Here is a 26,200-nt window from a genome sequence, read left to right as displayed (position 1 = left end):
CAACATTATCGCAGTACATGATTTCAGATGATACCCCATTACGTGACACCAATTAGTTTTCTGACAGGATTTTTCAGCTTCCTTTTCTTTTTCGTTTGTCTCATTTAACTTGGAAATCATGGAAGAACCAGGACGGGTGAAGAGGTCTGACTTGCAGTTGATTCGGTAACAATTGTTGGTAGAAATATCCATACCAACAGAATTACCAACAGAATTAACCTAACACTCAGATTCTCAATACAAAATTAATTCAGTTTGATCTCTTTTTATATCAAAAAATTCGGAACTACAAATAGATCAAGCCAACCTTGTGAACACCCCTAGATTTGATTCAACCCGAGACAAGTTGGTCAGATCAAACACTAAAACAACATCATTTTAGTAATTTTTCAAAAAGATGTTTATTTCAAGTTTTTTTAATGAAACAATGTTATTTTGAACAAAAACTACAAAAAAAAAAATCCTTGGAGTTAGACCCCGAGTTTGGCCAAGTGCCCGGTTTAATATGCAAGAACTAATATGCCAGGTAAACAAAAAAAAAATGTAAGTGCTTTAAACTACTTTGGGAGGGGCAATGACTGATTTGCCGGTGAGCATATGATAATTATCAAACTACCTGTTACTAAAAGGCAGTCAATAATGAAAATGAGTAAACAGATTAGATACAAACATGAAAAATCAAATGCAACTATGACGTAAAGTTATTTTGCACAAATCCGTTCTGTACGGGGACTATAGATTAAAATCCCCCTCTATGGGTAATACAATTGTTTCAAAAGAACAACAATAACGAATGCAAAAGATGGACTTCAATCTCAGGCTGTTCTTGAGAACAAAAAGAAAGAAAGAAAAACCAATTATATAGGAAATGAACCTCAATCATAATTGGTTTGCACTGTCAGATCATGTACTCCCAGATCATGGTACAAACCATGCACAGATTGTAGTATTGGGCGATCATCCACCCCCTTCTTCACCTATTAACAACATCAAAGAAACAAAATTGTGTTACCAGTCTTTAAACAACCAGAAAGTAGAACTTCAAAAGTATTACAAGGACGCCACCTGCCAAATCAATAATGACAGCAAATAAGCCATACTTTCAGTGATGTACCTGAAGTGAAATTGAGCCAACAACATGACCAGGAACCAATTCCCAAAACCGAGCTTCAGAAACTTCAGCAACATCTTCACGGGCAGAAACCTAGCCAGAATAGGGAATTATATGTAATGATAGATAAATTCAACCAAAATGTATTGTATAAGAATCAGCTCTTCAAAATGTTGGAAACACCCTTTCTATTTGAAAATTCACACTCGGATCATAGCAAATGAATCTTTATGGGAGCTTACCTGTCTCAAGCATTTGCTCAATGCTGAAGATGGAATGCTAGGCGGTGCCATTTGAAGCAAGATGCCACCAGTGGCTTTAAAGAGCGGTAGGACAAGCATAACGACAGCAGCGGAAACCAGCCCCAAACATAAAACTTCAGCATTTTCAACCCTGTAATGTGTGAAACAGAATTTAAAAACAAAAGAGGTAAACAGGGGAGTTTTGCAGTGAAAAAACAAAGATGAAGCAAAATACCCAAGGGACAAAAACCAGGATGCCAATATCAAGCCTGCACTGAGAAACAATAAGAGTAAATCAGCCAATCATGGATATATGAAAAATGCAAGTAATTAAAAAAGGAACATGCTTTGCAAAGAAAAATAAGCACACACAGAGACTCAGAGAGCATACCTGCGAATTGAATCTGCAATAACATGCAAGCAGACTGAATGGAAATTCATATCTTCTGCTTTTCTGTAGACTGCATGCAAATATAAATGCAACACAATCCAAAGAAAAGATAAAAATATCAAAATCTATTAAACCACTGAAGCAGTTTCTATAACAGTAACAATCATTATAACCCTATGTATAATATGCCAAAGATTCCCATCAAGGATCAAATTGGAAAAGCACCATGTTTTACAGTATACCACTCTTTATACTCGATTAAAATGCTATTCAAATAAGAGCTAGTACATGTGAGCCTTTTCATGTGGCTTAAAGTTCATCAAATGACTTCCTGTGACATATAAAAGTGCAGTAAGTGACTTACCAATATTAATGCGAGCATAATTCCGGAAGAACCAAACACCAATAAGATTCACCAATAAATTTGTCACCGCAGAAACAATCAAGTAATGCCTGTAAAAAGGGTTGTAATCTCCATGTAAAGGATGAAAATAAAAGGATGGGCCACAAAGTGCACTGCACTAAATTCATAGTAACTATCTTTTGGCAAGTATGTGCTATCTATGATGCTGGATCCAGCATAATAAGTATACTGCTCCAAATATCTGCACAACCGACTTACTTGTGTTCAGATTCATCTTGTATGAATGCATGAAGTGCTTCCACAGCTAACGAGAATGACATGAACAAAAGAAACAGCTGTCTACACAAGCAGCAAAATCAAGAATATCTAGATATTAGAGCAAAGAAATGAAGTTTTAATTTTATAAAGGAATTAATTAAAGAACGTAAAAGTAGTTCTTCATCAGATACATGTCTTCAGTGCCAAAGAAACATCCAGGGTCAATAAAAAATCATAAAACTCAGAAGCAAAACTTTACTTCATCTCTTTTATTTGGTGAGTATCAAAGGTAAAAACACACCCTCTTCCTAAACAAGCTGAGCCAAGACATAGGTCTCATTTCTCCGAGTCAAAAACAAACCAAACATAAAGAGCTGAATGCATTTTTAAGATTTATCGTATACATCTATATATTAAACATCTTATTGTTTTCATGCCAACAATAACTGTTCACTATGCACCACACTCATGATGTTTCAACCCCGCCGGCTAAAGCATTTAATACACAAAACCCAATTTATCCAACTAAAGCAAACCATTAATACACCAAATATATATCAACAATAACACCTTGGATTATCATATCTCTAATAGCTCAAAAAAAAAAAAACACCCACAACACAAAATCCTACAGGAATTTGCATGTTACTTACAGCATTAGTAAAAGCAGCCAATACTTCAAGCCTTTTGTACCTGGCAAAGCCATTTAGCAGTTAAAATCAGTTCCTTTGAAGACAAAGATCGATCAATATCGGGGGGAAATTCGCACAAACATAATTACAACCAAAATAATAACTAACCCATAAGTGTAGACATGATCAGACTTTCTCCTAGAAGCAGCCATGGCAAACAACGAAAACGTTAAAAGCCCACATCCAAATGTCAAATGAAACGCATCAGATACCAAACCTGCAGCAAGACCCCATAAAAAAAAAAAAAAAAAAAAAAAAAAAAAAAAACTTTACTTTAAAAAAACCCTAAACACAACCAATCAAAACCCAAAACTGATTCATTTCCTCACCAACACGGCCCGTAAAGAGTCCGATCGCCAATTCAGCAGTAGAATACGCAACATTAAGAGAAATCATCAAGAAAAGTCTTCTCATTTGTCTACTCCCAGACCTAATAACCCTAAAAATCGAAAGCACGGAATCCAAATCCGATAGTTTCCTCTTTGGGTCCTCAAAAATGGAGTCGTTTTGGTAATCAAAAGAATAATCAATCTCCGGTGGAATGTCAATGCTTGAAACGGTGCGTGAAAGCAGAGGCTTTGTTGCATCATTCGTGATGATAGAAATTGGGGTTTTGGGTTCTTGTGATTGTTGGTGAAATGAAGATTGGCGCCAATAAGCGTACCTGCGATCGCTTGTGCCCAATCCAAAATCAACATTATCTGGATTTCTGGGCGTCTCCATTTTGGATTAAGCAAAAAAAAAAGAAATTGGGGAGCAGTAGACAAAACCGTAACTTCTTGGATTGGAGTCTGGTTTTTTTATTTCAAATCAAGCCTGTGAATTCCATTGATTAACAATCACAGACTTGAAACCCCAAGATCAGACGTTAAGAACGTTGCAGTTTGGGTTCGAATTCAAAAGGATCAAAGTTTGGTTTAGGAAAAAAAAACCTAATTTTTAGTGAATTTTGGGGGGGCTGCTACTTAGCTAAGTCAAAGTGAACAAGATAGACTTGTGTTACGAGAGTATTGCAAGTCTCGTTTGATCAGTCCGACAGTGGGGTCCATTTAATTAGAGTTAATCGATTTTTTTTTCTTTAACACAGTTAAAAAATAAGAAAAAAATGAAGAAAAAAATTAGAGAAGAAATACATTTTAGAGAATTGTAAAAGGTAATTGCAACTCCTAAAAAAATCTATGACTCTTTTAAAAGAATAGCTAAGGTAATTTTAAAATTTAAATTTAAAAACCAATTATTCTCATACAACAATAAATGATTTATTTTTATATAAACTCTACATAAATGTTATATTCTTATACAAACTTTACAGGTAAAAAAACTATGTTTGAATTAATACTATTTTGAAAAAAAATAGAATAATTTAATTAAGATGAAATCACAAGTTAGACGGCTGATTGGTCTATGGTTACGAATCAACCCTGCTAGTTCAGGTCAAATTTTAAAATAGTAACACAGAAGGCTTCATAGTATAAGGCAATGTTGTGGTATTATCAACTCTGCGGGAACTTTGAGCCAGAAGCTCCATTCCAAACGAAAGTTTTGAGGATGATAGAGAACCATTTTCAAACAGGCGAGATAGAAGAACATGTGAACCAAGAGTTTTGAGGATGATAGAGAACCATTTTCAAACAGGCGAGATAGAACATGTGAACTAAGAGGAAGCCTAGCTTACAAGTTTTTATTCAATGCACAATAGTAAAGCACATTTCTGTACGTTTAGGATGGAATGTAGGATGCAGTAGCTAACAATCAAACACAAGTTACACATTTGCAAGTGAAAAAATGGCCTCTTCGAGACTCTCTGGTTGCTGAAGGATCCATCTGGTGTCATTAGACGGTTGCTTCAATGCATCGAGCAGCTGATCCCATCACATACTCAGCCTCCACCATGGATTTGAAAAATCAAAGAATGTCAATCCCAGCTATTAAACATTTTATGCTTCAATCTGTTAATCACCTCATGTGAAAAGGAAAACAGATCCCCATTCTCAGGACTGCAAATGATGATCAAGTGTGTAGGCATGGGTATCAGAAGGGCTCGAGCCAGGCCTGCAAAGAAGTATCAGAAGACTTGAACAAGCATGATCGTGCTTAAATAAATAATAATTATCTAGTACGCTTAACAACCAGGATTCTACAAAGAAAGAACAAACACTATCTAGAATATTAACACCACTGAACAATAAAGAATGCTATGGAAAAGAACTTAATAGAACCTACACATTGTAAATTCCACCTCGCAAAAGCCACATTCAAATATGAGGGGCCAGACAAGGTGTAGTGAACGAATAATATGAATTAAAGCAAACTGAAAAGAAAAGGACACTTCTGGCGCTAACTCATTTTGCCAAAAAAAAAAAAAAAGGTTGTTCACGTAAGAATTCAGCCTTGTTCCCCAGCTAAAGATTGGCGGGCAAATCTTGCCATGTCAGCTGAAAGAATAATCAAAAGATTTATGAAGAAAGAAAGAAAGAAAAGGTGTCTGTCATTCACGAATAATCAAACTCAGCCTTGTTCCCCGGCTAAAAACTCAGCCTTGTTCTGTTATTCAATATTTTATGTTCTTCCATAAAAATTAGAAAAATTGAAGTACTGACAGCACCTAAAAGTGCCTACCTGCCTCCAATACCACCAACACCATCATAATAATCCACAACAAACACCTCTGAAACTCAAATGAACACTGTTTTATCAAATCATTGTTGCCTTCTGCAATAGCATTTACAACAGAGCAGAACAGCATAAAACAAGTCAAGCAGCACATGTGGTTCAGACAATGGACAACCCCCACCCCCCGGACACAACCCATGGCTGTCTGGCTTTGAGATTAGAATCCTTTTTCACAGTTCACTTAAGCTTCTGATGCAAAAATGCATCATAAAGTACCTCTTGTTAATCGTGCCATAGTGAAATTTTCGGCTTCCAGCTTTAACATCTTCAATGTACTGCACCGATAGGAAATTAGATATACAAGTGACAAAAGCAAGTGCATGAAAAAACTGTGTTGCCAAAACAGGCTCTTACCAACTTTAAAGTAACCACCATTGATGAAAATGCCAAGGAATCCAAAGGTATATCATCAAGTGAAAAAAGTCGGCACTCCAATGACTCTGGACCGGGTGAAAAGTGGGGCTTCTTCAACTTTGCAAGGAAAATTATGTAAGTCTGCTCCAAACGACAACGACAGCAACAAACCTAGAAACCTTTAGCAAGGTCATAGAAAAATCAATATGAGAAATAAGGGGCATCTCTCCCTTACTTGGCCAATACGAGGGATGTCCAATTGAGCAAAAGGTGACATGACTTCAACTTCTGCGCGTGCTTCCTCCCAGGTTTCCCTGATTGCCCCTTCTGCAGCAGACTCACCAATTTCCAAGTAACCAGCTGGAAGGGTCCTATTTCAGCACAATCCAATTATCTGGGTTACCCATTATGGATAACAAAAGTATAGAAGCTAGTTAAAATGCAAAGCAGAAAGGACCAAGTAACATATGGAGAAAACTTTTTTTATTCTTTTTAACTACTTGAGAGTTTTGTTTAGAGAGAGCACGCAGTGGTTCCTTTCTGTACCAAAATTACAATTTCAGTTGCATACCAGAGGCCATGTGATGGTTGGATGTTTCGCTTGCAGAGTAGGACCTTGTTATCATGCTCAATGAGGCATCCCACCACCTATTCAAACCAGTTTACAAAAGAAAACAATAATTCCATTACCTTTAAAACAAAGCAATTATTCATTGAAAGTGCAGTGCCAAACAAACTGGAGAGAAAACTAAGAACATATACCGTGTTAACAAAACATGTTTAAATTATGCTTTAAAAAGAACCAAATGGGATACACACATCACAAGGTTTTCAGATTCATGCCTACAATGTTTTTCCTTGTTTTCAGTGCTTGTTAAAGCAACCAGCAGAGTTAAAATAACCCACACACAATTCCACTATTTTATGACTTGGGGAGTCAAGGTTCAACAATTTATTCTCCCTGGAAACCTTTTTGCATATAATCTCTAGTCCACCAAAAGTTCTCCAAAGATTGCATTGTCACTTTGTCTAACATCCACGTCACGTGAATCCTTTTGTAGTGTCACATGTTTTTGATTGATAATCACGATGCTGATATATGATTGAATATTTAAATTGTTGCTGAAAGAATAATCGAAGCTAGCTAGTCCATATACGTTACATTAAATGGAGATACCTGGCCAGCTGTGGTGCAAACATGCTAAAATTAATTTTAGAAGAAATATCATGATATGCAAATGAGTAAATTTTCCTCAGCAATTTCAGCAGACGCATTCAATCATACAAAACAACAGAAACATACATGACAATTTTGATTGCAATAATGAATTACCATACCATTTTAGGGTTTTGATAGGAAATTTTCTCACAAACTGTGCAAATGGCTCTCATCTTTTCCTCACCATCAGGTATATCATGTTTTGTCTGGCCACCACACCACTGACAGAAATTGATCTTGCGAGCACTTCCCTGAAAACAGATTTCATTAGCAAGGTACAGGATTATGTGAATGCAAGTGCCTTGAATAAGACTGGGAAAAAAAACCCACTGGCATCAACAATCACTGATACCCTGATCAAATTGATCGAAGTCACAAAATCTCTTTCTAAAATCTAGTTAAGAAACTTGAATAAGAATACAATACAAGTGATGTTCAAAGAAGGATACAATACCATATGAGCCAAGTTATTTGATTCTTCCTTTTTTTTCCTTGTGATTTAAACAAATAAGCAACTAAACATTTCCCACAAATAAAAACAAACAAAACATAATTGAATTCCAGAACACTGAAGGCAAACTAACAAAAACAGATGCAAGAGAAAATGACAATCACGAATGCCAATAATTATCCAATTTATCTACGAATTCGATAAGAGTATCAGGATTCAACAACAAGAAGAAAAAACTTGGAGAAACTCACAGATGACTGAAAAGCAACAGATGAAGAAGATGTTCCATCCATCTTAGACTCAGACGGAGTTGAGTGAGCACGAACAGGTCCCAAAGACCGAGTCTTTTGAGTCAAAAACATGAAAGGATTTGTGGGTCTGGTTATTGGAGAAGAACAGGATAATGGTTTGGCGGAGGTTGAGACAAAAGCATTAGTTTTAGCGGCATGTGGTGGTTTCAGTCTATAATAATAAGCCACAGAACCAAGATTCTGTATTGCTTTTAGCATTGAAAATCTCACCAATTTCTTGCCTTTGTAACGATAAAATCTTAAGTTATGGTGAGAATTGTTTAGCAAGTATGAATGATTGTGTTTGGTAGGTGTTCCAAGGCGAACCCGCGTTGCCACGGTTAACTTCGGTCTGGTGTGTTTCTGAGTACAGTACAGTATACAGAATGACAGATAAGAAATTTCATTTTGGTCCTCCAAATATTGATTTCATTTTTCTCGTGGGGAATAACCTTCGTTTGGGTTACACAATCGGTTAATGATAGTTTTTGAATTTAAAAATTCCTCATACTACTTTCTATATTTATATCATCATTATAGTTATTGCCATTGTTAAGTTCTTTGACACGCTCACTGTACATAGTATTTTATTAATTAATACATATCTTGATCTTTAAGATTTTTATTTTTATCCTTCTATTTTATTTAAATGATATTTTTTATCCTTTTACTTTATATTAAATATAATTTAGTTTTTAAATGAATTCTTTTTCAATTAAATTCCCAGTGTCAATTCTTAAGCTTGTTTAAAAACATTGGATTAAATATTAATTTCTAAAACTACAAGGACTAATTAAATTATTATTTTAATATATATTTAAGTAAAAAGTACTTTAAAAAGCAACCGATAACACATTCACAAACATTCCAAAATAATTTTTTGTTTTTGTGTGTTTTAAAAATACATTTCACTTGTAAAAATATTAAATTGATTGGATTTTTTAGTATTTTTTTAATATTTTGATAAGTTAATGTTAAATTTTAAATAATTATTTTAATATATTTTTAAATAAAAAAATATTAAAAAAAAATGCTTAAATCACTATATTAAACACGCAACAACAAGCTGCAAGAAAACAAGCGAGGGGTGAACAATCTGGTTCAGAATTCAGTTCACGAGACCCATATTAAGGGCTTCTTTGAAATTATACTAGCAATTACAGTTCAAAGTATTTTTCATTTAAAAATATATTAAAATAATATTTTTTAATTTTTAAAAATTATTTTTAAAATCAGCACATTAAAATAATTTAAAAATATAAAAAAAATTAAAATTTAAAAAAATACAGCTTCAAGTTCCCAAACAAAGCCAAATCATTCAGCTAACTCCAACCGAGGGCATTGCCAAGTTTTTTATAAAAAAAAATTCCTTGTTGTTTTCAAACTGCTTTCCTGGTGAGGTTTTATAATTTTATTTGATTTAGATTTTCATTAATTAAATCAGTTTTGGCTATTAATTAAACAATTTTGCATGTTTATTGACATTCAAGATTTATTGATCAATTTTTTGTTTAACTGTAACTTTAAAGCTTAAAGAACCCTAGTTTTTTTTTTATCACTATCTGTTCCGTCAAACTGGCGAATCGGTGTTCTAAAATCTAAATTTAAAAATTGGGAATTTATAATAATACATTGAACAATTTGTTGCCATCACTAGACGGTTATTGCATTGTGCACCTACACGGGTCCAATTACATAAAATCCATTACCATCTCTTGCAATTTTATCGGTCGCAAAATTCAATAAAAAATTGTTCAAAAGTACATAACACTATCTATCGGCATTCCCTTGGAAACTGCAGCCACTTGATTGGATGTAGTTTGGGCTACAGAAGCTGAGAACAATCTTCAAGCTGTAGTCAACTTATCACATAAAGATTGATATGCTGCACTGCACAGTTTGAACTTTTCCTCTGCAACAGCCTGTTCACATACGTTGATTAATTGTGTTGTCAATAGCACTTAATTATATCTGATTAGAGAAGCTGTGATGCATGATCAGTGTTCCTTCAGGAAAAGAAATTTTTTGCACTCCAAGACATAAGTTCTGTTATGAAGCCACTGGAATTGAAACGTACAAGCTGCCTTTTATTAGGGGTGTATCATGACATTCTAAGAACATCAATATATATATAAAAGCTTTAAGAGATTTGACCCCATGCTGTGCAAAAACTAGATATATATAAATATGCCAGGGCCTAAACTATGGTGGGAGAGAGTACCTTTGACGAGCCCTGGTGACGATCTGGATGCCATTTCAATGCACATGATCGATATCTGAAATGGAAAATCATGTGTAAATAAAGAATAAAATAAACTTCCATTCGTTTGGCAATTGTTATGCTCTAGAAAAATAGCAACCAGTCTAGGGAGAACTCACGCATTTTTGACATCTTCAAGTTTTAGGGGACCATAAGTTCTCAGTCCAAGAGCAAGCCTATCCGAGGCAAAATTTGACTCCAAATCGTCGGAATCAGATTCTGATGAGCAATCATAATCCTCTTCAACCCGATATCTCCAATTCTTCCCATAGCTATAAGAGTGGTAGTCAGATGAGTTCTTCCATTGGGGATTCTCATCACTGACGAAGGACCAGTAAAAGTATCGATTCCCACCAAATGTAGATCGGAAGATGTTGTCAACATCAGCATTATCTTCTTCACAAAAGTGGAAACCTTCTGAAAAGAGTTGAAAATTGTATAATTTCTCATGCAACTCTAGAAGGGTGATGAGGAATTTAAAGACCGTAGCACAAGAGTAAATTGATAAAATATCTAAATTTTCCCATTTGACGCATGAATAAGAACACAAGAATATATAAAATTAGTTATAAATGAAGTATGGTATTTTGAGGAGTGCATGCAAAACAATACACAAAAAAATACCCCCGTGGAGACAATTTCAAGCTAGTAGATCACAAAGGCAGCGACCATTTAACAGTCCAACACTGAAATGCAAATGCTTCATGGAGAAAAACATTCAATGGGATATGTAAGTCAAAAGGATAGGCATGTTAAATTAGGGGATGCCTGTTTCAAGATTAAGAAATTGCGGTAAATTGTTACAAGAAAGCTAAAGTTAGTGTTAAAAGTGTTGGCAAACGCAAGAATAAATTGTTAATCATAAGAAAGAGAGAGACATGTAATATGGGAGAGAATAAAATTTTCATAATACTGTAGTGAGGAGTGCGGGGGTGAAAGAACTCCCCTGCCTCCCAGGTAACAATCATTCCCCTTGTGGCATTGGGAGTTGATGTTACCCTAAATAACTCTTCCTCCCAAAAAACGCAACCAAACAAGGAGAATAATAACTGAGGCAGTCAATCTCTCCCCTAACCCCTACACCAAAGTGTAAATACTTCATGGTACGTACTTTTACCCCAACTAGTGGTTCTCCGATTGTCATTCATGTCCTTTCTTGATCCCTTAGAGTATTGTTGTCTAAACCATGAGGGGCCGCTACTTGAAGATGGATCTTCCTCATCAAAACCATCATGCCAACTCTACAATCCAGATGGAAAAAAAAAAAAATTACACCTTGTTGTCCAGGAATATAATTAGAATGGAAAAATAACAAAATTTGCACCCACTCAAATTTCCAACATAAAATGAATTTCAGAAAATAGACCAATCTGTGAAATTGAAATGAGCTGCTCTGTCACAATCAATTCTGCAAATCATGCTGAAATAAAAGAAGCAGTCTCAGAGAGGGAAGCAGCAGAACAAGATTGCAAAGTACTCCTCACTCATGAACATATATATTCGACAAATATTTCTCAAAGAAAAAGTACTTCTGTCTCCTGTTAAGTTTTTTCTTAATTAGTTTGGGAGGAGATAACTTTTCCAGTGCATTCCTTTCTTTCCATATCCAAAAACTTAGTATTTTTTAAAGTAGCAATCATGATTTGAAAATGAAATAGAAGCAAGTTTTGTTTATTAAGTAAAGCATGTGAAAGTTTGTAGCTTTGTTGTTGATACCTTTAAGCAGCACTTTAGTTGTTGCAAGTTCTTAACAAACAAACAAAACCCAAAGCCATGGATCAACAACCAGGATCCAAAATGAGCTGTATCTGGTACAGTATAATTTGGAATTATATCTAAGATCACCAAGAAACCAGCAATACCAAAGTCATATAAATCACATGACCAAATTATTAATCTCAGCAATTTGAACGTAATATATGAATCAATTCCCTAAACTATTCAACAAAATACCAACCTACATAAAGTAGACGCAAGTTCAAGACTTCTACAATATGAAAAAGGTAAACCTGACATGACTGCACTATTTGCAAAAAGGTTATTTTTCCTCGGTTGACTTTATACTGGACAGTGTCATTGGTTCTCATTATTTCAATTAATCAAGTTTGACATTACCGACACTCAATTCTAAAATATTTTACAAAAAAATTCAAAAAAAAAGGAAAAACAAATTAAAAAATGTGTTTTCGATGCATTTTGCCCATTCACACGCTAATTTTGTGATTTTTTTACTATTTTCTCTTGTTGATGTCCTCCAAAAAATCAAAAATTCAAAAATATATTTTCAACGCATTTGCACTCATTTTGTAATTTTCAATGTCTTTTCAAAAAATTAAAATTCAAAACTATGCTTTCAACATATTTCATCCATTAACACATCCATTTTATAATTCTTAATTACTTTTTTTATTGAATTAACGTTAGTGTTGTTTTCTTAAATAAAAAACAAAATACAAAAAAAAAGTGAAAATAAAAAATCAGAACATGGAACAAAATAGATAAGGATCTAAAGTGCAAAACAAGAAAAAAAATGAACCAAAACAAAATTGAGTTACATGGAGGCCATATAACTAAGCAAAAAGATGACAAGATTGGTGAACTATAAATAGAAGAGCAAATAGTGTGATAGAGAGAGGAGATGAAAAAAAAAAACATAAGACGAGCTGAAATTTTAGAACCCGCATGCAAAAAAAAAAAACCTAACATCTCTCCCAAACAACCCAAAACCAAAAGCAAGAACCCTAGTCACATCTCAGCCTACCTCACCATATTCCTGCCAACCACCATCATTCTGGCTACCACAATAGCAACTCTAACCTTCCTCTCATCTTTACTCGTCAATCGGCTAACTTCTCTAGCCTCCTTCGTTGAAAAACACCAAAAAAAAGTGAGAAAAAAAGTTGCTGGAAGAAGAAACAACAGCCAACCGAATCTTCCCAGCATCGGATCTCACCGGACAACCAAGAACCCTAGTCACTCACCAGCCAGAGGTGACTTACACCTTGACCACTTGGAGGAAGAAAAGGAAGTGGTGCAGTTAGCCACTCTCCTCTCCCCTTCAATAAGCTCAATGACACATCGCAACCCAGGCTGTTCGAAGAAAATAAAAAACATGAGGAGCAAAAAAAGCTGAAAATTTCCACCCACCGATCTTCTCCTATGAATAACAGTGACCAACACCTCTACCACCAGGAGAAAAATGATGAAGTGGTGTAGCCTGCAGACATAGCCACTCTCCTCTCCCCCCAAGCATTAATTCAAACGACGCAACACAATCTGAGCCACCGCTGCCAAATTTTCCAGCTTTGTTTCAGCCACTTCCACCTCTTGTTTCAACCACTTCCAGTTCACCTCATTCACTCCAAAAAGTTCATTTCGAACACTAAACATACTGTGAATGATAATTTTGGTTTATGGTGGTGATTTGGATGTGTATTTATGATGAAATTGCTGAGTTTGGATAAACTTTGAAATTGAGTGTGTACATAAACATTTGAATTGCTTGTGTTTATTTTTTAGTATGATGTTTTTTTGTGGATAAACATATATTGCAATGTGTTTTCCAGTTTTTGGTTTTTGTGCATCTAGGCCAAATCCTTCAAAACTTGCATCTTGCCCATGTTTAATGTTCTAGATCCTATTCCAAATAGATGAACCCGTGACCGACACTATTTGGATAGAACCGGGGCATACAATCTTTATTCATTTAGAAAATATTGCAAGTAAATCTTGGATATAGGATAAATAAACCTCAACAAGACATTATGTACAGTCTCTTCCTAGAATTTGAGTTGGGTTCAATGAGTCCAACATAAGCCCATTAGTTATGTATTAGCTCGACTTGACAAACAATTAGTCACAAGTTATGATCAAGAGTCACCAGCTATAGACATGTCAATTAACCATACCATATAATGGTTAGGCTTAAACCAATCGTCCAAGGTTTAACTAAATATAGTGGGCCCACTATCACCCATAGATAAAACTACTAATAGATTAGGCACAACATACTATTACGAATAAATGACAAGATTAGCAATACAACTTATTTCAAGTAGAATGTTATAGGATGATGGTATCTTCACTTTAACATAACTAGTCTCTTACCTTGAAACTCTAAAGACCAATTTGGGTTTTTTGAAACCATAATACTAAGTGACGATTCTTTTTTAATATGAGACATTTTCCCACTCACAAAAAAAAACTATTTTCCTCTTTCTATGAAAGATAGTGGGTCGTCGCAATATTGGAAGCAACAAATCATCAATTAACTAATGAGTGATCTTTTCTCACTTTAAACGTCAAAGTTTTTTTTGCCATTCCTGCAATCTCTCATCAATAAGAAAACTTCAAATGTTCTCATGGAATTCACTTAAAGACTCAACCATCTTTTAAAAAATTCTTATGCATTATAAGACTTCAAACCAATCACCCTCATTCTTCTCAATCTATTTTGTAACTTTAAACCAACCTTACACCATTAGTTCAGCTTCCTGCTCTCATGCATCAATTAGCTTTTGATCTGCTAAGAATTGCCTTATTCTCTCCCTTGACCTTTCAATGTTTTTCCCAAGATTTATACAATATACCTCCCCCATACAAAAACACCCTTCTTCAAGGAAAATCAATAGCTTCTTAACATTTGTAAATCACTCTCAGACCTTCTATTCAACTTCCTTCCCTCATATCCTTGTAACTTGTATTCTCCCAAGCACAGCATCAGACTTTGGTTTAACAATCAATCTGTACAAATCTCACCTCCTAAAGAAACTCAACAGCAGAAACTAGAGGTTATCAAAATAGGATTTCAAGTAGGACACAAACGGGAAATTTCAGGCATCGTGGGAACATATATTTTACAGTAATCAATCCTAACCCCACCCTCTGAAAAACAAAACACACACACACAAACACTGAAAGACCATATCTTAAAATAACACATATACCAGCCAATCCCACTTTTGTACTGATTACAACAAAGCTTGAGAGACAAATATTCTAAATTAGCAGACTCATCAATTAAGAAAGCATGAACTCCTTGGAGATGATAAAACAATAAGAGAGTATATAGCAGGTTGGCAACGTCAGGAAAGAACCTGAAATAGGTGATCTGCATAAGAACTGATATTATGCAGTAACGCTTCCTTTGCATTTAACCTACTGGAACTCCTAGAATAATTGTTGTATCTATAACTCTGCATTGAATGAACAGTTTCATTCAGCAAGAGAATATGTTCAACTTATCAAAAACAGGAGAGAATATTTTCATTTCACACCATGCAGAAAGAGGAAAAATATAAAACTTTTTTAAGTAAATAAAGAAAAAGAAGCCAGTGATTGGACTTCTTATCAAATACGATGTGTTCAGTAGATCTATCAAAAAGTGCATAGATAGAAAATTCTAAACAGAAAAAAGATCATTAATTTGAACTTTTATAATGAATAGAACATTCTAATAAATACACATACACCCTAACTTTTCAAAATATAAAAGTTGTCTATTAATCACAGACTTTACAACTCAATTCATAAACATAGACTATTGACAGTGATTTAGATCAACTAACCTCTCCAAACTTTATGTCATTGCTACTTCATCCATTAGCATTGGTTAGAGGGACAAGCCAAACTTGATATAGTGTAGAGACTACAATATAAATTTTTAATTTTAAGATACCATTTTGTAAAATATCATAAAAACCAAATTGCATAAAACATGATTTGAACTTTAAACCTTTTTTATTAACTAAAAAGTAACTTACCAACTCAAAAATAATAATACATGTTATGCAATTTAGTTTTGACTTGACTAGATTAGTGTTCCCGCACTACCACACTATACTATGGACCAGATCATTTTTTTTAGCATAAAAAAAGCCTCAAAAGGCATGAGAGCAATTTAGCAGACAAATCATTTTTTTAGCATAAAAAAAGCTAGGGAGGTACAAGAGCATTTTTAAAAAGCAAATAAAAAAATCTACAACGCAGTTCAAAGAACTGACTGAGTAAAATAAGCTAGTATCATTTAATTAAATAATAAAAGAAAAGACAATGACAATTAATTGACCGGATTAAAAAAAAAAGCAGCTTTCATGAGAACCTGAAAAAAAATAACGCCAACCAAAAGAAAAAAGATGAAAAAGCTCAATTCCTAGCCAATTTAATGTAGAACAATAAAATTAAAAAAAAAAGGAGTAAAGTAAAACCGAGCACGCATGTCAAATCTGCAACCCAAAACATGAGACCATGACACCAATAAAAAGCAAAAAAAAAAAAAAAAGAAGCCCAATACACAACAAATCCAATGTAAAAGGAATGAAATTAAAAAAACCAGCAAATTGTGTAAGCCAACAAAATTTCATGACCCGGATCATATAAATGAAATAACTTAATAGAGGGCAACTCAAGATAAATTACAAAATACAATTCTAAAACAACTTAATGTTGAAAGATGAAACCAAAATAATATTAATTTTTTTATTAAAAAAAAAAACCAACCCCTAAAAAAACTAAGTGAACTTGTACTAACTTGTCAAATCTATGGTTCAAGTAATAAGATCAAAATAACTAAATAGAAAGGAAATCGAATAGAATAAAATCATGAATCCTAGTTTTACAAAAAAATATAACACCAACATTAGGATGCAAATGAAAAGGAAACTCAATGTAATAAAACCTAAAAAAAAGAAGTTAACTTGGGTTAAGTTTTAAAACACGTGACTCGGGTCATGAAATGAACCCATAAGTCAATATCATTTGCGATCATGATCCAAAATCTTGGTAACATCATCCAAATTTTCTCTCCTTAATATTTACCAACACCGTTTTACCAACACCGTGAATGTGTGTCTAATAGTATCTCATTCCCTTGAACTCATCCAACCATATTTTCCTAAATGATACAACAAAAATGCTAAATGTGAGTATCATATAAGAGCTACTAAATATGAGTATCTTATAGGAGTTGTGGGTCATTTCATTGATCATTATTTAGGTTTCAAGAAGCAGGTTAACAACATGATCCAAAGTGAATAGCTATCATTTGAAGAGAACAATAGCTATCATATAGTCACGAGAAGTTTTGGGATTGATGAACAGGATAGCTCAATTTTTTACCCCTAATTCCTAAATATTTTTCAAAAATCCAAAAAATATGTTTTCGATGCATTTTGGCCATTCACACACCTATTTTATGATTTTTCGACTATTTTTTCACTTATTGATGTCTTCTCGAAAAAATCATTAATTCAAAAATATATTTTTGACACATTTGCGTTCATTTTATAATTTTCAATGTCTTTTCAAAAAATCAAAATTCAAAAATATGTTTTTGATGCATTTCATCCATTAACACATCCATTTTGTAATTTTTTATAAATTTTCTTATCGAATTGAAGATAACGTTGTTTTTTAAAAAAACAAATACAAAAAAATTATGAAAACCAAAATAAAGAGCAAAATGGACAACGAACTAAAGTGCAAAACACAAAGAAAAGAAAGGACCAAAACAAGTTTGAGTTACTTAAGGACCAAGTAACTAAAAAAAGAAGACCAAATCGGTAGGCCATAAATAAAATAAAAGAGTGAATAGTGTGAGAGAGGGAGGAGATAAAAAAAAAAGAAGAAATCAAGCCTCTATAAGTGAAAGAGAGAAAAGGAGAGCTGAAATTTGATGAGCCACACACAAAAATAAACCTAACATCTTCTCTCCTGAACAACCTAAAACCAAGAACCCTAGCTACATCTCAACCTACCTCACCAAATTCAGCCTACCACCATCATTTCGGCCACCACAACAACAACTTTAACCTTCCTCTCTCTCCTCATCATACGGCCAACTTTCCTAGCCTCCTCTAATCAAAAAACACCACAAAAAAAAGAGAAAAGAAGATGTCAGGAGAAGAAACAAGATTCTGTTGAATCTTCCCAGCGTTGAATCTCACTCATTGGCTGGAGGTTACTTACACCTCCACCACCATAAGGAATCATAGGAAGTGGTGCAGCCTATGAGCATAGTCACTCTTCTCCTCTCCCCTTCAATAACCTCAACAATGCATCGCAACCCAAGCTGTCAAGAAAAAACAGCTTTAGGAGCCAAAAGGATTGAAACTTTTTGGTCACCAATCGCCTCTAAACGGTGGTGACCGACGCCTTCACCACCAAGTAGATGAACCCATGAAGGACACTATTTGGGTAGGATTGAGGCATACAATCTACATTCAATCAGTAAATATTGCAAGTGAATCTTGGGTACTAGAGGATAAATAAACCTTCATAAGACATTATCTATAGACCCTCTGTAGAATTTGGGCTTAGTTCAATGAGCTTAACATAAACTGATTGATTATTCATTAGCATGGCTTAACAGACTATTAGTCACAGGTCATGATCAGAGTCACCAACTATAAACATATCGATTCACTTGGTATTATCAAAAGATAATAATTGTCAGTGACATAGATGAATCAGACCATGGAATTGTTAGCTTAAACCAATCACTCAAGTTTAACTCATTGCAAGAGACCCACTATCACTCATAGATAAGAATGTTGGTAAATCAGGCACAACAAATTATTAGGAATAAAAGACCAAATTAATAAGACAGCTTATCTCAGGTCGGATGCTTTAGAGTATCCCTTATCTTAGAATTCTGAAAAACAGTTGAAGTTTTCTAGTAACCATAATACTTAGTGGCGTCTTTTTAATATAAAACCTTTCTCCCTCTCATAAAAAGACCACTTCCCCCATCCTAGAAAAGAGAGCAAGTTGACACGTTGTTAGTGCAACAAAGTTCACCAATTAGCTAATGAAAGATCTTTTCATACTCTAAACGTCTGAGGTTTCTTTTACCATTCCTGAGATCACTCATTAAGAAGAAAACTTCAAATGTTCTCATGGAATTCACTTGAAGATTCAACCAACTTTTAAAGGATTATTCTGCATTGTAAGACTTCAAACCAATCACCCTCATTCTTCTCGATCTATTTTGTAACTTTAAACCAACCTTACACCATTGGTTCAGCTTCCTACCCTCATGTGTCAATTAGCTCCTAATCTGCTAAGAATTGCGTTATTCTCTCCTTGGCCTTTCAATGTGCTTGTCTCAATATTTATACAAGATACCTCCCTTGTACAGAAACCCCTTCTTCATTTAGATAAAAGGAAAATCAATAGCTTCTTAATATTTGTAAATCACTCTTAGACCTTCAATTCAACTCCCTTCCCTCTAATCCTTGTAACTTGTATTCTCCCAGACATAGCATCAAGCTCTAGTTTATCCATCAATTTGTACAATCTCACCTCCCAAAGAAACTCAACAGCGGAAAACTAGAGGTTATCAAAATAGGATTTCAAGTAAGACACAAAGGGGAAATTTCAAACATCATGGGAACATACATTTTACATTAACCAACCCCAACCCCACCCTTGGAAAAACAAAACACACAAACACCGAAAGACCATATCTTAAAATAACACACATAAACCAGTCAATCCCACTTTTGTACTGCTTACAACAAAGCCTGGGAAACAAATATTCTAAATCAGCAGAATCACAATTGAGAAAGCATGAACTCCTTGGACATGATAAAACAATAAGAGTGTATATAGCAAGTGGGCAATGTCAAGAAAGAACCTGAAATAGGTGGTCTGCATAAGCACCGATATTACGCAGTAACGCTTCATTTGCATTTAACCTCCTGGACCTCCTAGAATAATTGTTGGATCTATTTCTGGATCTATGACTCTGCATTGAACGAGCAATTTCATTCAGCAAGAGAAATGTGCAATTTATCAAAAAAATAGAGGGAATCAAACTTTTTGAGAACCTATCTTACTACTTAAATTAGACTACCAAGAATATGTTGTTTAAAAGATCATGGAAATGCGCCGAAGAACAAAACTTTTTGAAAACTTAGAGTACCAGACCAAAAGAATACACCAGTATGTTAATCGTGAGACAGGACTTTTGCAATATAAAATGGAACACCTCTTAAATTCATATTATTCACAGATTGTGGCCAAGAAAATGACTCTCCCTAAACCCTAACATTGGGAAAGAAAGGGAATTATTCAACAGATTCAGATTAATGTTTCAAACAAATGTCACTACCGAGTGCCCACACACGCTCCAAATGAAGTTCATTTAACCGTTATAATTATGTACCATAATTCGTTATTTCTTCCTTCTAAATATCAAACTTAATTTCCAGACAGAAACATAGAGGCGGTTTGTTCAGTTGATGAAATGGAGGAAAAGAAGCAATTCTGGCCAGTTTTCTAAGTAAAGCTTAAACATTTACGATATAAGTCTCCCTGGTTGCTAAGGAAAAATAAGATATGAAGCAAGATTGAATTGTATCTTTCGACATTTCTGTCTGCCAAGTTAAAAATCAAAACGTTAAGGTCTTTGGGTATCATATTTTTCCTTATAAATCAATTTTTCACACATTTTCCTTCTCAAAAGACAAAATGATTTAAAGGGCCAATCAACAAGATCAAAAACTATACCCCAACTCATCAAAATCACTGAATACCACACAAAAAATATATATTAAAAAAAAGCCCAAATTTTAAAAAAAATAAATCAAAGAATCCATTCCATATACATATGCACATATGAAGAGAAGGAGGGAGGGAGAGACACTAACAGCATCACAAAAATTGCGTCTTTTGCGTTCAAGAACAGGAGAGGAGTGAAAGAGAGCAACTTGGAGCTGGAAAAGATTGGTTTTGGGGATTGAAAAGGCTGCTTTGGTGCCAAAACTCGTCATCTTTGCAGAACAAATCCACCATGGGGTTGTGAAACTCGCAGCTGCGAAACCAGTTATAGCTGCTTGAAGACGTCGGCGATTCCACTCGAAAAAAAAGTCATTTGATTATTTCACACATTCTGGGAAGATGTGGTTAAAAAGTAAGCGTGATGGTCTTGTGGTATACTTGGTATTGGGAAGCAGTGGTAAAAAAGTTTGTATTTTTCTGATTTACTTTTACCATTTGAAATGTTAAAAGAGTTTTTTACATCGAGGGCATTGATTTTCTTTAATTAGCTTGTCTACCACGCAAAAAAATAAAAAAAGTTTAGAATATAAAATGAAAAAAAAAAATCATAGTTGTTGAATTTGACTCGATAAACGGATTTATTAGAAAAAACTGTGATATAGAAATTGATCTAAGTTGTATTTTAAAATAAATTAGTTTTAATATTTACATAACTGAACTTAATTAACTTAAATCAATTAAATTTAAGATTTGATTGACTTAATTATATTGGGTTTAGACTTAGTTAGATCAATACCAAGAAAAATTAAGAATAAAACTAAAACAATATTATTTTAAATAAAAATATATATATATTTGTTTTAACTCATAAATTAACTTGGAGACTCATAAGTTAATATAATAATTTAATAACTTAGATCTTAACAATCGTAAGTATATTGCTCTTTCTTGTAAATATAATGCGGGCTTGTTTTTGTATTTCAAAATGTTTTTAGAATATAAAAATTTCACTTATATCAAAAATTATTTTTAAAAAATAAAAATATATTATTTTAATATATTTTAAAATAAAAAAACACTTTTATCAAACTCTCAAATACATTCTAAATAAGTCTCGCTTTATTTAGGAAGAAAACAGAATTGCAATTAAAAATAGCACGTTGATGTTCTTAGTTCTGTACAATTAGGTCACGAAATGGAAATTAAAATAAAGAACTGAGATTACCAATTTATGCAAAGATAGAAATTTCGTGGAATTGAAAAAAAAAAAAAGAGGCTTCTTGGATCATGACTGAATCCAATTCAAAGAATAATAATGAAAGTAATCGTTGATTTTTCCTTTGCTATTTTTTTTCAAATATAGAATTGTCTCCTATATTAAAATAAGTAGACTTGCTTAGCTCATGAATTGAATCAAATCTATAAATAATATGAAAATGAAGGACAAGTTTTAAGCATAATTATAAGACAGGTCTCAGGAGTTGACTTTGTGACAAATCAGGTAAACCCAAGCTTTTAAAATAAAAAATTGAAACAAGATAGTTTTGGTAAAGGAAGAAAACAACGTCATTCCAAAACGGTCAATGAATCATCAAATTGATAAAAGTCAAAGTCTTGTAACCATATAGTTTGACAAAGAGGGAGACCATCCATGCTTTGGATAAACACGAGATGACATGCCCGTGTATTGCTGCGGGCTTATAAAACAAATGCACTTGATAATGTTATAATTGTGAACCAGTGCTAGATAAGTAATAGAAATTAAAGGTATAATGGAGCAAATATTTCATGATGAAAAAAAAGTTGTGTTGGTGATCAAAAACTTAGAGACTGAATAAAATGATTTGTAGGAATCTACAGTGTTTTGTTAGAAAAGATACAGTGCTTTCGCCACATGATTTAGCTTTTCAGTTAATAAAAAGAAAAAAAAATTACAAAACTAAATTCTATACTAACTTAATATTAAAAAAAAACAAACAAAGATAATTTTGGAAGGAAAAAAACCCATGAGAAAAAACGTTGTAGCAATTGACAATGTTTTGTGAGGAAAACTATAGCGCTTTTTCCAGTAAAATAAAATAAAAAACCATTTAGAGAAATATTGCAGCAATCCACAGTGTTTTGTGAGAAAAACTACAACGCTTTCTTCAGATGATTTAGCTTTATTGTAATTATAATTCTTAACCAACTCAATATTAAAAAAAATCGACAAAGATAATTTTGGAAAAAATCATAAAAAAATCACATGGGAAAACATTGCAACAATTCACAGTGTTTCAAAGAAAAAAAAATTACAAAGCTAAATTCTTAATCAGCTCAATATTAAAAATAAAATCGACAGAGATAATTTTAGAAAAAAAAACAAAACAAACAGCAAAAAAAGGAAAAAAAATCATGTTGGAAACACTGTAGCAATTCACAGTGTTTTGTGATGAAAGCTACAGTGCTTCCCCACATGATTTAGCCTTATTTGTAATGACTTGTAATTGTAATTCACAAACAACTCAATATTAAAAAATTAAAATTGAAAAAGATAATTTGAAAAAAATTATAACAAAAAAAACCATGCGAAGAGACACTGTAGCAATCCACAATGTTTTATGAGCAAAGCTACAATACTTTCCCAACATGATTAAGCTTTATTACAAAGTTAAATTCTAACCAACTCAATATTAAAAAAAAAATCGACGAAGATAATTTTGGAAAAAAATATCACAAAAAAAGAAAACACAAAAGAAACTGGAAAAAAACCATGTGAGGAAAAACTGTATCAATCCATAGTGTTTTGTGAGGAAAAACTTGTATTTACTTGTAATTGCAATTCTTAACCAGCTTAATATTTAAAAAATAAAATTGACAAAGATAATTTCAGGGAAAAACATAACAAAAACAGAGAAAAACCATGTGGGAAAAAATATTGTAGCAATCAACAATAATTTTTTAGGAAAGTTACAGTGCTTTCCTCACATATTGTAACTGTAATTTTTAACCAGCTCAATATTAAAAAATAAAATAAAAAAAGATAATTTCGGAGAAAATCATAAAAAAAACCATGCGGAGAAACATTGTAGCAATCAACAATGTTTTAAAGAAAAAAAATTACAAAACTAAATTCTCAATCAGCTCAATATTAAAAAAAAAATCAACAAATATAATTTTAAAAAATAAAGAAATAAAATAGGAAAACTATGTGGAAAAATATCGCAGTAATTCACAGTATTTTAAAAAAAAAAATTACAAAGCAAAAATTTTAACCAGGTCAATATTTAAAAAGTAAAATCAACAAAAAAAATTTTGAAAAAAAAATAAATGAAAAAAAAGAAAAAATAGAAAAGTTGAAAAAAAAATAATTCTAAAAAAAAAAAAAAAGAAAAAAATGAAAAAGTTAAAAAAAAGAAGGAGGAAAGCACTGTGGATTACTGTTGTAATCCACAGTGCTTTTGGTTGTGGGGGAACAGTGATTCCCCCACACTAGATATTAGTTAATGTGGAGTTTTATGAAAATTGAGGATAATCATTAGCAGTAAATTTATAAGGTGTTTACGAGAGTGTATAGTTGTAATTATTTTTTAAAATATTTTTTATTTATAAATATATTAAAATAATATTTATTTTATTTTTTAAAAATTATTTTTGACATCAACATATCAAAATAATCTAAAAATACTTAAAAATATTAATTTGAATAAAAAAATAATTTTTTTCTAAAACACTTTGAGGTAAATGAGAGAAATTGAGATGATTATCGAAAATTTAAAATAAACAAATGAAAATTTATTTTGAAAAATTTCATGGTGCTAGTAATTAATGAATTTTTACTAGTAACTCTCTCTACTCGCTTTAAAGAAAAAATATATACAAATAAAAGAAATAAATTCTTAAAGAAAATATCATTTTTAATAGGTCATGAGTTTTATTTTTTCTTTCATCTTAGTAATTAATAAAAAATCACTAGTTATTTTCTAAATACCATAATTTTTTTTATTTTTAGGATTATTAAAGTGTAGTTAATTTTAACATTAACAGTAACAAGTGCTATCCTATTAGAATTCCTATTATTTACTTCACGGGTTCATTTTAAATAAAAATAAAAACACAAATAGGAAAGATAAATTCTACGGGAAAATATTACTTTTGAGCTGTGAATTGCTTTTTCTCACTTATCCCTGTGTTTTTTTTTTAAATTGGAAATACCATTAATTATATTAAAGTGCTATAGTTTTTTTAATTTTTGTTAATTTTAACATTTACAGTTAATAAAACATTATAATAATGAAAACGCGTACACTCTAACTTTCCAACACAGGAAACTTGTTTATAACTCAATCCATGAACATAGACTATTGGCAGTGATTTGGATCAACTAGCCCCTCCAAGCTCTATGTCTTGGCCTCCCCGCTGTTTGCTACTCCATCCGTTTGAGGGACAAGCCAAACTTGATAAAGTGGAAAAACTAGAATATATAATTTTAATTTTAAGATTAAAATATCTTAATTTTTTTTATAAATTCAAAAGAGATTAATTTTAGATACTTTTTAGATCTGGATCAGGTCCATCCTGATCATCCTTTTAAATCCATGGTTGTCAAGTTCAGGTTACTCTTACGGCTTGATCCAAAATATTGATCGGGCAAATCTAAGAACTTCTTTGAGGAAAACAAATTCATCAATATGAAAAAAAAAAATTGAAAAAAAAATCTTTTTTTTTCACTGGGTATTTCTAATTCTTTCTAGTCCTTATTTTTTAATTGGGTCTTCATGCTTTCCATTTAACAAACATCGAACTTTTTCTTTTTTCATTCATGTCTTTTTTTGTTAGGTGTTTTTAGTGGTTTTGCAAAATTAATGTTTACTAAACAATGCAAGAACAAAGAAATAATAATAATAAAATATCTTAAATTTACAATCTGTTAAGCTCTAGACCCGAGATTAATTAAAAAAACTTAACCTTCGATAAATTTAATGTTAAAGGATAAAATCATTACAAAATATCAAACTAAAAAAAATAAAAGGTAAGAAAATAGCAATAAAAATTGAAGATTAAATTAAATAGAAAAAAAACAAATAAGAATGAAGTTGAAAGATAATTTATAAACCATTTTAAATAAAATAAATAGTAACTAAAATAATAAAAATTAAATTTGTCAGATAAAAAAGTTAATTGAGGATAAAATTAAAAATAAATTTTAATTTTATAAATTATTTTAAATAAAATAAATGTTAATAAAAAGATAAATGATTAAATCTGAAAAAAACTAATTATAAGGTTATATTGATTTTTTCTGGGGTCAACACGTTTTCTTAGAATGAAAGAGAAAAAAAAAAAACAATCGTTAACTGTGAACCGGAGGCGAAGAGGCAAGATGCACCGTCCAGTCACGTAGGTACTCCCCGGA

The 26,200-nt window shown here is 32.5% G+C and overlaps 3 protein-coding genes across 7 annotated transcripts; all 3 read right to left on the bottom strand.

Moving 5' to 3' along the window:
• Positions 1–658: 658 nt before the first annotated feature.
• LOC133676715 (metal tolerance protein C2) lies at positions 659–4,071 on the bottom strand. The gene is made up of 10 exons (XM_062098439.1): positions 3,388–4,071; positions 3,167–3,275; positions 3,020–3,059; positions 2,367–2,443; positions 2,109–2,197; positions 1,745–1,814; positions 1,589–1,627; positions 1,354–1,504; positions 1,115–1,204; positions 659–977 (listed from the first exon to the last, which is right to left on the bottom strand). Exons 1-10 carry the CDS (start codon positions 3,779–3,781, stop codon positions 876–878), a joined length of 1,161 nt encoding a protein of 386 aa, XP_061954423.1. The 5' UTR covers positions 3,782–4,071; the 3' UTR covers positions 659–875.
• A 642-nt stretch (positions 4,072–4,713) lies between these two features.
• Positions 4,714–8,429, bottom strand: LOC133676790 (nudix hydrolase 23, chloroplastic-like). 2 transcript variants are annotated; one of them, XM_062098526.1, is made up of 7 exons: positions 8,007–8,428; positions 7,424–7,555; positions 6,657–6,733; positions 6,321–6,456; positions 6,086–6,226; positions 5,948–6,006; positions 4,714–5,110 (listed from the first exon to the last, which is right to left on the bottom strand). In XM_062098526.1, exons 1-7 carry the CDS (start codon positions 8,262–8,264, stop codon positions 5,050–5,052), a joined length of 864 nt encoding a protein of 287 aa, XP_061954510.1. In that variant the 5' UTR covers positions 8,265–8,428; the 3' UTR covers positions 4,714–5,049. The 2 variants fall into 2 exon arrangements, with proteins under 2 accessions (XP_061954510.1, XP_061954511.1); XM_062098527.1 differs by lacking the exon at positions 5,948–6,006 and having other exon boundaries at positions 8,007–8,429.
• Positions 8,430–9,634: 1,205 nt separating this feature from the next.
• On the bottom strand, positions 9,635–21,225 carry LOC133676590 (uncharacterized). Of its 4 annotated transcripts, none has more exons than XM_062098280.1 (7): positions 20,955–21,225; positions 19,940–20,050; positions 15,402–15,500; positions 11,417–11,546; positions 10,425–10,719; positions 10,267–10,321; positions 9,635–9,967 (listed from the first exon to the last, which is right to left on the bottom strand). In XM_062098280.1, exons 1-7 carry the CDS (start codon positions 21,075–21,077, stop codon positions 9,893–9,895), a joined length of 888 nt encoding a protein of 295 aa, XP_061954264.1. In that variant the 5' UTR covers positions 21,078–21,225; the 3' UTR covers positions 9,635–9,892. The 4 variants fall into 4 exon arrangements, with proteins under 4 accessions (XP_061954264.1, XP_061954263.1, XP_061954266.1 ...); XM_062098279.1 differs by having other exon boundaries at positions 10,425–10,722; positions 20,955–21,224; XM_062098282.1 differs by lacking the exon at positions 15,402–15,500 and having other exon boundaries at positions 20,955–21,224.
• Positions 21,226–26,200: the final 4,975 nt, after the last annotated feature.

The sequence above is a fragment of the Populus nigra genome, chromosome 17 (assembly GCF_951802175.1).
Source record: "Populus nigra chromosome 17, ddPopNigr1.1, whole genome shotgun sequence".
Classification (NCBI taxonomy): Eukaryota; Viridiplantae; Streptophyta; class Magnoliopsida; order Malpighiales; family Salicaceae; genus Populus; species Populus nigra.
This window is presented reverse-complemented; position numbering and strand designations above follow the sequence as displayed.

Bases quoted from the DNA above. Each gene is read 5' to 3' on its own strand.
- LOC133676715 (XM_062098439.1), bottom strand. From the start codon at position 3,781: ATGGAGACGCCCAGAAATCCAGATAATGTTGATTTTGGATTGGGCACA. The intron at 2,444-3,019 runs GTAAGTAACATG...TTGTGTAGACAG, and splicing joins TGGCTGCTTTTACTAATGCT to CTGTTTCTTTTGTTCATGTC. The intron at 1,205-1,353 runs GTAAGCTCCCAT...TATTCTGGCTAG, and splicing joins TGAGCAAATGCTTGAGACAG to GTTTCTGCCCGTGAAGATGT.
- LOC133676790 (XM_062098526.1), bottom strand. From the start codon at position 8,264: ATGCTAAAAGCAATACAGAATCTTGGTTCTGTGGCTTATTATTATAGA. The intron at 6,457-6,656 runs GTATGCAACTGA...GTGCTGAAATAG, and splicing joins CAACCATCACATGGCCTCTG to GACCCTTCCAGCTGGTTACT. The intron at 5,111-5,947 runs GTACTTTATGAT...ACTTCTTTGCAG, and splicing joins TATGGCACGATTAACAAGAG to GCCTGGCTCGAGCCCTTCTG.
- LOC133676590 (XM_062098279.1), bottom strand. From the start codon at position 21,077: ATGACGAGTTTTGGCACCAAAGCAGCCTTTTCAATCCCCAAAACCAAT. The intron at 15,501-19,939 runs GTTCTTTCTTGA...CATTCAATGCAG, and splicing joins ATGCAGACCACCTATTTCAG to AGTTATAGATACAACAATTA. The intron at 10,322-10,424 runs GTGAGTTCTCCC...TTTCCATTTCAG, and splicing joins CTTGAAGATGTCAAAAATGC to ATATCGATCATGTGCATTGA.